Raw genomic sequence first — 11,155 nt, 5'->3', positions numbered from 1 at the left:
GGTGCTTTTTCTTCACCATTGAAAAAACTGTGCTTGTTCATTAGGCGTAAAGAGTTAAGAATACTTGCACGGAGGCTGGAAAGATTTGCAGAAGAGGAGCTCGGAGTCCCGCCACGGGTGAGGGGCAAGGGCTGGGCGGGGCCGGCGGGAGAAGCCACCTGGGCCCCGCGCCCGCCGCGCCGGGTGGCCGGGCTTCGCGGGGTTGGTTCGCGGGTTGGCGTCCCGGCGGCCCGGGCCGCGCTGTGGCCGGAGGCCCAACTGGAATCCTGGGGCCGCTGTCGCCCCAGAAGGCACTCATGCGTCTCGGTCAAGGAAGGGTCTGAGTCCCTTGAGTTGAGCAGAAGGAGGACGACCGGGGGTCTCCCCTCCCGGAGGTGGTGGGTGTGAGATGCTGAGGCCCAACCTGCCTCTTCTCCAGTCTTCCCAGGCTCCTGGACGATGGGGAGGGCAACGGGAGGGGGCTTCGAGGGAGGAGACACACAGACCCCCTCTCCTCACTTCTCACACTTCTCACCCCCGGGCGGGTCTGGGAGGTGCCTATCTGCAGGGTAGGAGAGCCCCAGAGAGATGGGCATGGGGGTGGGCTCTAGGATCTACCCCCAAAACCAGCGCTGACCTCTCCCCTCTGTGTGGTCCTCACCCCGTTAGTGCCTCATGTTAGCCTGGGGGCCTGCAGGGAGCTGCAGAGAAGTGGTGGGGAGAAGGGGACCTGTCCCACTCTCAGCCTGTGATACAGATGTTGGTGCCCCTGGGGAGAATCGTTGTCAACAGTTTGGTGGGCACACAGCTCTCCCGACTTGAAAAAAGTGTGTTGATATTAGGGAGGATCAGGGAATATGAGCGCTGGAAGGAAATTTAGCAAGCATCCGATGCGAGCTCCTTGTGGGCAGCTGAGGAAGCTGAGGCCCAGGGAGCAGAGGGCAGGTTCTAGAGCTGCCATATTGTCAGTGAAGAGCCTGGACAGAAGCCAGACACCAGCTCCCCACCAGCCCCCCACCTGCTGGCCTTTCAAACCAGCCTTGGAGGGAAGAACAAAGACTAAGTAAATGGGCAGTGACCTTCCCTGGGCCGCCCCACCCATCTCAGGTCAAAGTAGGGTAGGGGGCGAAGTTCCCAGCTTCCTGGGGCTACTAGTAACTAGCTCTGTCCAAAATCCTGACAAGTACTTTCCCACTCGTGGGATCTCCAGTCACTGGCCCTGGAGACCAGGTTCACACACTGGAACCACCAAATGGGACAGGATCACGCCCAGGCCATTAACCTAGAATCTGATCAGTCACCCTGCATTATCACCCTGGCTCCTCACCTGGACTGTAAGCTCGCCAAGGCCAGGGTGTTGCCTCCCTGGCTGCTGTCTCTCCCAGCACCTGCGCTGGCAGCACTCAGGATAGACGCCTTGGTCTGAGTGAGATCCTCAAGGATTCCTCCTCCCAGAAGCCACGACCCCTGCTCTCTGCCCACAGGTGTCCCGAGCGATGCCCCTCTGCCTGACACCTCCACGTGTGCCAGAAGGTTCTATCTCAAGCCTCCCCATCATTTTCACTCATTGATCCTGGTTCTACCCTTTGCAGCAGCAATGCAGACTCAAATTTTCTTAACCTTAAGGATGATCTTCATATATGTCATAAATACCTGTCTCCCTTAGTCCTTCTCACTGATACAAAGGCACTGAGACTGGGGCATGGGGTAAGTAAGGGGAGGGGTTGGCTTGAAGGGCAGTACACATGAGGGAGAGAAGGAGCCAGAGGCAGGGGCAGAGGAAGGGAGCAGAATTCCAGCTGAGCTGGTATTTTCCACATATGGACAAAGAAAGTTGGCTTGGGATTGGAAGTTGATGGACTCTCCCATCTCCATTCTCCTGTCCTCCTTTCTCTCTGCTCCCTTTGAAATTCAGAAAGAAAAAAAAAAAAAAAAAAAAAAAAAACGTGGAGCAGTTCAGAAAGACAGCAGCCAGGGAGACAACATCCTGGCCTCGGGGAGCTTACAGTCCAGGTATGATGTCACTTGGAACTTCCAGGTCTTGTCTCCCACCACCCCATCCCTCAATCCCAAGGAGGTTCCCAGGAGAGAGCACAGAAGTCATTGGGCGGATAGTCGTACTCCTCGCAACACCTCCGTGAGGTAGAGGAAGTGGAAACTGGCATACACTGTTGCTTCTCCCCACTGTAAGAAGAAGGAAACTGAGGCACAGAAAAAGAAAGAGACTTGCCCAAGGTTATCAAAGAGTCAGAGAAAGGGCTAGAGACGAGGGCCTCCCAAACCCACCAAGGTGGTGTCAGGGCCAGGGTCCTCTCTGAGGGACTCGATCAGGATTCGAGACGTCCGTGAAGAAGCTCAAGATCCTCCTTCCCCTGTGCGACTTGACCTTTAACATCTGATTAATTCTTTGCATTAGGGAGGCGGCGGCCACATGGCCTCTTTGTGGCAGGGTCTGAGCACAGTCAAAGGAAGAAGCTGGCGTGAGCAGGGCTATCCTGGCTCCGAGGAGCCTGGGACAGCTCTAGCTGAACCCCTCCTAGTTCAGTGTGGGACAGGAGGGGATGAGGGATGGCTGGAGCTAAGTAGATGGGCTCTGGAAGTGGGGAGCCCTCCTTCAAGACAGATTTATGCCTTTCACCCACTCAAATGCTGCCTTCCCAAGCCTGGCTGAGCCCCTGAGAGGCCCATCTAAGGCCCCCATCTGCTTCGTCTCCAGTCCCCACCCCCTTCTCACATGCCCCCTCCATGCTCACTCCGTGCGCTTGTAAACATGAGAAAAACAAAAGCCAAGAAAAAAGACAAAAACAAAACCAGGACCCCCTCCCGCCTCCCAACTTGGGTGAAAAAAAAAAATCATCCTTCTTCACCGTAAACAGAATTTGGCTCTTTTTTTTTTTTTCACCTTTGATTCGTTTTTGTTTTTTTTTCTTTTCTCTCGTAAAGACGGGAAGATTTTGGGCTGTCATTGGTTGGTTCAGTCAGGCACCAAAACAAGAAACTCAATGAGAAATATTTGGTGCGGATTCTGTAACAGCGACATGTCCACCACAGATGACTGGAGCACCACACAGGACATTTTTTTTCTGAAGCTAACATGCTCTGGCTGCCATCCACAGAAATAGCTAGAGACCCCTACATGGTTTCTACGTGGTCGAGAGGTATATATACAATCCTTTGAAGGACAGGATCGAGGGGCCGGGCTGTCAGCTGGGATCTGCAGGACTGCCTCTAGACTCTCAGCAGCGTGGCCCCCCCTTCCCACCCTTGTTCCGGGCAACGCCAGCTCCCTCCCTCCCGCGCAGCAGGCGGACGGACGGACGGACGGACGGACAGACGGATGGGGCAGTCACCACTCTGCATGGGCGGGTCTCCCCCCACCCCCTCCTTTCCTCGGATACGGATTACCACCAACTCCTCTTTCCACAAAAATGTGCTTGCAGGCTTTTCCTCTACATCAAATGGCTCAGAAGGCAAAGTTTGGCTGCAAGGGCTATGGCCGTGGGGGGACCTGGTGAAGGAAAATGGGGTGTCCACTGGCTGATTCCTCCCTCAGCTGTCGGCTCCCAGTTGTGTCTCAATGTCCACTCGGCAGATGGGGCATTTCTTGCTCATGGCGAGCCACTGGTCCACACACAGTTGATGAAAGAGATGCATACAGGGGAGGCGCCTGGAAGAGGGAAGGGTAAGTGGGAGCAATGGTCAAAGGGAAGGGTCCCACGCTGCGCCAGGAGCCGAGGGAAGCCGACTACTTGGGGGACCAGGAGACTCACACCCAAAGGGTCTTGGGGGCCCTGCCATGGAGTGAGCTTGTGGCTGGGATGGAAATGCACGACAGGAGGAGAGTCCCAAGACCCCCCTCCTCCTGGCCCTCCAACTCAAAGCCAGGACTTAATCTGAGATCCATCCAGGCCAAATGCCCCTCTGCTCTCTTAGCTTGGTATCTGGGTGTCCACACAATGGGCACTACACATCCAGAATGTTCCACACTCCACCTTCCTAGGACCACCATGGAGCACACTGTGCACTCTTGCACACTCACGCATGTGCGCAGGTAAACAAGCAAGCACTCCCCCCACCCCAACATGTGGCAGAGGACTGGATCAGCCCCGGGAAGGAGGACGGGGGACTCAAGGGGCCGAGCTCCTACCTCACATCTTCCCCATCTTCCAGCAGAGACAGGCAGATCGTGCATTTCTCATCGGTGTCTGACTCCTCTCCCTCCTCCTTCTTGCCCTTCCCATCCTGGGGTCTTCGCTGGGAGAAGCAGAGGAGAGCATCTGTTACCTGAAGCCGACTCACATGGTGGTGCATCTTTGATCCACAGCACTTCCCTCTCTGCCTTTCAGCCTCCTTTCCCTGTGTGTCGGTCACTTTTGAAGTTCTTAAGTAACACCTAGACTTTGTTTTTGGAGAAGGACATGGCAACCCACTCCAGTATTCTTGCCTGGAGAATCCTGTGGACAGAGGAGCCTGGCGGGCTGCTGTCCATGGGGTCGCACAGAGTCAGAAACGACTGAAGTGACTTAGCAGCAGCAGCAGCAGACTTTGCTTTGTTTTGTGTCGTTTCTTAACACCTAGACTTCTGTGTGCTTCCCAGACTCTTCTCCCTGCCTCCTCCCCACAACCCCCTCCTTGGTGCAGCATACAGAGTGTGGAAGAAACCAAACGAATCTTATTCTTGTTGTTTCAGGCAAACTATGTCCAGGGTATAAACTTAATGCAGTCCTAGGAATCAGCGAACTCAAATGGACTGGAATGGGTGAATTTAACTCAGATGACCATTATATCTACTACTGCAGACAGGATCCCTCAGAAGAAATGGAGTAGCCATCATAGTCAACAAAAGTCCGTAATGCAGTACTTGGATGCAATCTCAAAAATGACAGAATGATCTCTGTTGGTTTCCAAGGCAAACCATTCAATATCACAGTAATCCAAGTCTATGCCCCAACCAGTAACACTGAAGAAGCTGAAGTTGAACGGTTCTATGAAGACCTACAAGACCTTTTAGAACTAACACCCAAAAAAGATGTCCTTTTCATTATAGGGGACTGGAATGCAAAAGTAGAAAGTCAAGAAACACCTGGAGTAACAGGCAAATTTGGCCTTGGAATACGGAATGAAGCAGGGCAAAGACTGATAGAGTTTTGCCAAGAAAATGCACTGGTCATAACAAACACCCTCTTCCAACAACACAAGAGAAGACTCTACACATGGACATCACCAGATGGTCAACACCGAAATCAAATTGATTATGTTCTTTGCAGCCAAAGATGGAGAAGCTCTATACAGGCAACAAAAACAAGACCAGGAGCTGACTGTGGCTCAGATCATGAACTCCTTATTACCAAATTCAGACTTAAATTGAAGAAAGTAGGGAAAACCACTAGACCATTCAGGTATGACCTAAATCAAATCCCTTATGATTATACAGTGGAAGTGAGAGATAGATTTAAGGGCCTAGATCTGATAGATAGAGTGCCTGATGAACTATGGAATGAGGTTCGTGACATTGTACAGGAGACAGGGATCAAGACCATCTCCATGGAAAAGAAATGCAAAAAAGCAAAATGGCTGTCTGAGAAGGCCTTACAAATAGCTGTGAAAAGAAGAGAAGCGAAAAGCAAAGGAGAAAAGGAAAGATATAAGCATCTGAATGCAGAGTTCCAAAGAATAGCAAGGAGCGATAAGGAAGCCTTCCTCAGCGATCAATGCAAAGAAACAGAGGAAAACAATAGAATGGGAAAGACTAGAGATCACTTCAAGAAAATTAGAGATACCAAGGGAACATTTCATGCAAAGATGGGCTCGATAAAGGACAGAAATGGTATGGACCTAACAGAAGCAGAAGATATTAAGAAGAGGTGGCAAGAATTACACAGAAGAACTGTACAAAAAAGATCTTCATGACCAAGATAATCACGATGATGTGATCACTGACCTAGAGCCAGACATCCTGGAATGTGAAGTCAAGTGGGCCTTAGAAAGCATCACTACAAACAAAGCTAGTGGAGGTGATGGAATTCCAGTTGAGCATTTCAAATCCTGAAAGATGATGCTGTGAAAATGCTGCACTCAATATGCCAGCAAATTTGGAAAACTCAGCAGTGGCCACAGGACTGGAAAAGGTCAGTTTTCATTCCAATCCCAAAGAAAAGCAATGCGAAAGAATGCTCAAACTACCGCACAATTGCACTCATCTCACATGCTAGTAAAGTAATGCTCAAAATTCTCCAAGCCAGGCTTCAGCAATATGTGAACCGTGAACTTCCTGATGTTCAAGCTGGTTTTAGAAAAGGCAGAGGAACCAGAGATCAAATTGTCAACATCTGCTGGATCATCGAAAAAGCAAGAGAGTTCCAGAAAAACATCTATTTCTGCTTTATTGACTATGCCAAAGCCTTTGACTATGTGGATCACAATAAACTGTGGAAAATTCTGAAAGAGATGGGAATACCAGACCACCTGATCTGCCTCTTGAGAAATTTGTATGCAGGTCAGGAAGCAACAGTTAGAACTGGACATGGAACAACAGACTGGTTCCAAATAGGAAAAGGAGTTTGTCAAGGCTGTATATTGTCACCCTGCTAATTTTACTTATATGCAGAGTACATCATGAGAAATGCTGGGCTGGAAGAAGCACAAGCTGGAATCAAGATTGCCAGGAGAAATATCAATCACCTCAGATATGCAGATGACACCACCCTTATGGCAGAAAGTGAAGAGGAACTAAAAAGCCTCTTGATGAAAGTGAAAGAGGAGAGTGAAAAAGTTGGCTTAAAGCTCAACATTCAGAAAACGAAGATCATGGCATCGGGTCCCATCACGTCATGGGAAATAGATGGGGAAACAGTGGAAACAGTGTCAGACTCTATTTTTGGGGGCTCCAAAGTCACTGCCGATGGTGATTGCAGCCATGAAATTAAAAGACGCTTGCTCCTTGGAAGGAAAGTTATGACCAACCCAGATAGCATATTCAAAAGCAGAGACATTACCTTGCCAACAAAGGTCCGTCTAGTCAAGGCTATGGTTTTTCCTGTGGTCATGTATGGATGTGAGAGTTGGACTGTGAAGAAGGCTGAGTGCCGAAGAATTGATGCTTTTGAACTGTGGTGTTGGAAAAGACTCTTGAGAGTCCCTTGGACTGCAAGGAGATCCAACCAGTCCATTCTGAAGGAGATCAGCCCTGGGATTTCTTTGGAAGGAATGATGCTAAAGCTGAAACTCCAGTACTTTGGCCACCTCATGCGAAGGGTTGACTCATTGGAAAGACTCTGATGCTGGGAGGGATCGGGGGCAGGAGGAGAAGGGGACGACAGAGGATGAGATGGCTGGATGGCATCACTGACTCGATGGACATGAGTCTGAGTGAACTCTGGGTGATGGTGATGGACAGGGAGGCCTGGCGTGCTGTGATTCATGGGGTCGCAAAGAGTCGGACATGACTGAGCGACTGAACTGAACTGAACTGAACTGAATGAATCAGCCTTGGCAAATCTATGGCTTGTGCGTAAACAGCTGCCCCCTTTCTAGCCCACTCACGCTGTCCACTCCTCCTTACATTCTCTCCAACCTAGACCCTTGCCTCCACACTTTCCCTCCACTTTCTTCCTTCCTTCCTCTCCTTCCCTCAGCTAATGTCTATTCAGTTATTCATTCATTACTAGATGAAGGCATCTGGGCTTTACCTCTTAATTTTCGTACCATGCTTATTTTATGTTGTTGGATCTCTCTGCCTGCCCAGAAAGTTCCTTTAAAATAGGTACTAGTTCCACTGTGCACCAGAAATGAACACAACATTGTAAATCAACCATACTTCAATTTTTAAAAGCTATTAATTAAAAAAAAGGATAAGTTAAGCACTAGTCTCAATATCACGTTAGCCATCATATAGGAACTCTGTTTACACTTGTTAACTTTAATTGTCTTATTTTAAATTCTATGCTAAGTATTTGAAAAAGCTGGCTTGAAACTCAGCATTCAAAAAACTAAGATCATGGCATCCAGTCCCATCACTTTATAGTAAATATAAGAGGAAAAAGTGGAAGCAGTGACAGATTTTATTTTCTTGGGCTCCAAAATCACTGTGGACAGTGACTATAGCCATGAAATTAAAAGATGCTTGCTCCTTGGAAGAAAAGCTATGACAAACTTAGACAGTGTACTAAAAAGCAGAGATATCACTTTGCCGACAAAGGTCCATATAGTCAAAATTGTGGTTTTTCCAGTAGTCGTGTATGGATGTGAGAGTTGGACCAGAAAGAAGACTGAGTGCTGAAGAATTGATGCTTTTGAACTGTGGTGCTGGAGAAGACTCTTCAGAGTTGCTTGGACAGCAAGGAGATCAAACCAGTTGATCCTAAAGGAAATCAACCCTGAATATTCATTGGAAGGACTGATGCTGAAGCTGAAGCTCCAGTACTTTGGCACCTGATGCAAAGAGCTGACTCCTTAGAAAAGACTCTGATTTCGGGAAAGATTGAAGGCAAAAGGAGAAGAGGGTGACAGAGGATGAGATGGTTAGATAACATCACCGACTCAATGGACATGAATTTAAGCAAGCCCTGGGAGATAGTGAAGGACAGGGAAGCCTGGCGTGCTGCAGTCCATGGAGCTGGAAAGAGCCAGACACGACTTAGGGACTGCACAAGAACAACTACTATGTAGAAAGTTCCAAGTTCTTAGGTGGCTTGGACCATGGCTCACCCTTCTTTAGGTTCCGTGCACACTTAGTCAAGTACAAGGGTGCTTAAAAAAAATATTCTGGGGAGGAAGGAATCTAATCAGTGAATGAAGTCAGCCCACTTTCTTGTCCCCATCTCCATGCCAAACAGTAAAACATTCTGATAACACCCATGGGACTAAAACTAGCTCATTCCCTGGTAGCTCAGCTGGTAAGAATCCACCTGCAGTGCAGGAGACCCTGGTTAAATTCCTGGGTCGAGAAGAACCCCTGGATAAGGGATAGGCTACCCACTCTGGTATTCTTGGGCTTCCCTGGTGGCTCAGCTGGTAAAAAATCCACCTGCAACGCAAGAGGCCTGGGTTTGATCCCTGGGTTGGGAAGATTCCCCGGAGAAGGGAAAGGCTACCCACTCCAGTATTCTGGCCTGGAGAATTCCATGAACTGTATAGTCCATGGGGTTGCAAAGAGTCAGACACAACTGAGCAACTTTCACTTCACTTCTCTCCCTTCTCCAGGGATAAACAGACTTAAAGGTCATTTAGCCAAGAGAAAAATCTGAAGTGTCACAAGATAAAGACCACCCAGAGAATGACTCTGATCTTGGGGCCAGGCCTAAATTCCAGGTCTCCGCAGTCTGGTTCCTGATCCTCAGTTCTGGAGTCTGAAGCAGTCTAGGGAATTGTGTAACCTCATTAGGACGTACAAGAAAATCTATGCCTTCTGATCTCAGCTTCCCTGTGCCCTATATGCCCCATTGCAATAAGTTTACTCTTAGCCATAATCCAGAAAATCAGAATTACATCCATGGTCTCATACAGTTGTCATGGGTTTAGATTATGAATGGAGTTATGATCATTTGCCTGCCTAAGAACCCAGCTGTGTTTGCTGGAGGAGTGGCCTTCTTTTAGTTGACCCTTTGAGAAAAGAGAGTTCCATAAAAAAATACCATGGAGACTATTTTCTATTGTCTTCTCCCATCATTATTCAGGATTTCCTTTTTATAGTTAATAATTTTAACTTAATATTCCTACTTTGTTTTGCTATGTTTAATCTATATTTCTTTAAACTATTGTCTCTTTTCAAATCTTATCCTATTTCTTCTTTTGTATTTTTAATCTTTCAGGTCTTCTGGTTTTTGTCTTCTCTTTTCATTATCTATGAAGCTTTTATCTTAACTATAACTTTCTTCAGGATTCTAAATTTAATATTTATTTTATCTCTTTTACCCTTACTTTCTCATTTTCATTAACATTCCCTTTTTACTTTGATGTTATTAATTTTGTATGTTGTTTTCATATCTTTTCCTAATTCTTATTTTTCTGTATTTTCTTTTTAGACTATATTTTAATTATTCTTATCATTATTACTATTTTAAAATATCCTTTTATGTTTTATATTATTTTACTGAGTAAATTTTTTAAACTTTTTTTATATTTTAAAGGGTTTTAAATGCTATCATTTTGCATTTTTAATTCTTCTTATTCCTTATTTTAAAATATTTTATTCCCCGAATTCTCCTTTTAGTCTTATAATTTCTTAGCTCAATTCTTTATTTCATTGGCTTAGTTCACTTTTCCTTTTCATTCTTAGCATTTGTTCTTTTCCTTATCTCTTCTCAACTTGTTGAAGTGATGGCAAATGAAGTGTGCAGTCTGGTGTAAGTGAGGCCACCCTGGTCAGGAAGGCAGAAGTTGTTCCTGGGCTCCTGAACACACCTTTCTCCCTTCAATGTTCTTCTCCATAAGCTTCAAGCTCTCCCACCAACGAATGGTCATTTTCTCCATGCCAGTGATCACCTTAATTACTGAAATACTGTCATTTCCTCTTTGTTGTTGTTCAGTCACTCAGTCACATCTGACTCTTTGCGACCCCCTGGACTGCAGCACTGGAGAAGGCAATGGCACCCCACTCCAGTATTCTTGCCTGGAAAACCCACTGCGGAGGAGCCTGGTGGGCTGCAGTCCATGGGGTCGCACAGAGTCGGACACAACTGAAGGGATTTAACAGCAACAGTAACAGCAACAGGACTGCAGCATGCCAGACGTCCCTGTCTTTCACCTTCTCCCAGAGCTTGCTCAAACTCATGTCCATTGAGTTGGTGATGCCATCCAACCATCTCATCCTCTGTCATCCCCTTCTCCCACCTTCAATATTTCCCAGCATCAGGGTCTTTTCTAATGAGTCAGGTCTTTGCATCAGGTGGCCAAAGTATTAGAGCTTCAGTTTCAGCATCAGTCCTTCAAATGAACATTCAGGGTTGATTTCCTTTAGGATTGAACGGTTTGATCTCCTTTCAGTCCAAGCAACTCTCAGGAGTCTTCTCCAGTACCACAGTTCAAAAGCATCAATTCTTTGGCACTCAGTCTTCTTTATGGTCCAACTCTCACATTCATACATGACTACTGGAAAAACCATAGCTTTGGCTAGACAAACATTTGTCAGCAAAGTAATGTCTCTGCTTTTTAATATGCTGTCTGTGTTTGTCATGTC

The 11,155-nt window shown here is 47.2% G+C and overlaps 1 protein-coding gene across 1 annotated transcript in view; it reads right to left on the bottom strand.

The window, feature by feature from the left end:
• Positions 1–2,981: 2,981 nt before the first annotated feature.
• ARK2C (arkadia (RNF111) C-terminal like ring finger ubiquitin ligase 2C) overlaps positions 2,982–11,155 on the bottom strand; it is a 110,862-nt gene continuing 102,688 nt past the window's right edge. The window contains exons 7-8 of the mRNA XM_086372361.1: positions 4,127–4,233; positions 2,982–3,646 (exon numbers count right to left, since the gene is read on the bottom strand). Coding sequence (XP_086228487.1) covers positions 3,529–3,646; positions 4,127–4,233 — 225 coding nt within the window. The 3' untranslated portion in view covers positions 2,982–3,528. The remainder of the gene's footprint in view (positions 3,647–4,126; positions 4,234–11,155) is intronic.

The sequence above is a fragment of the Bos grunniens genome, chromosome 24 (assembly GCF_055505025.1).
Source record: "Bos grunniens cultivar Pamir isolate PY7600 chromosome 24, Bosgru_T2T1.0, whole genome shotgun sequence".
In the NCBI taxonomy this organism is placed as follows: domain Eukaryota; kingdom Metazoa; phylum Chordata; class Mammalia; order Artiodactyla; family Bovidae; genus Bos; species Bos grunniens.
Note: the sequence above shows the minus strand (reverse complement) of the source record. Positions and strands in the feature narration are given on the sequence as shown.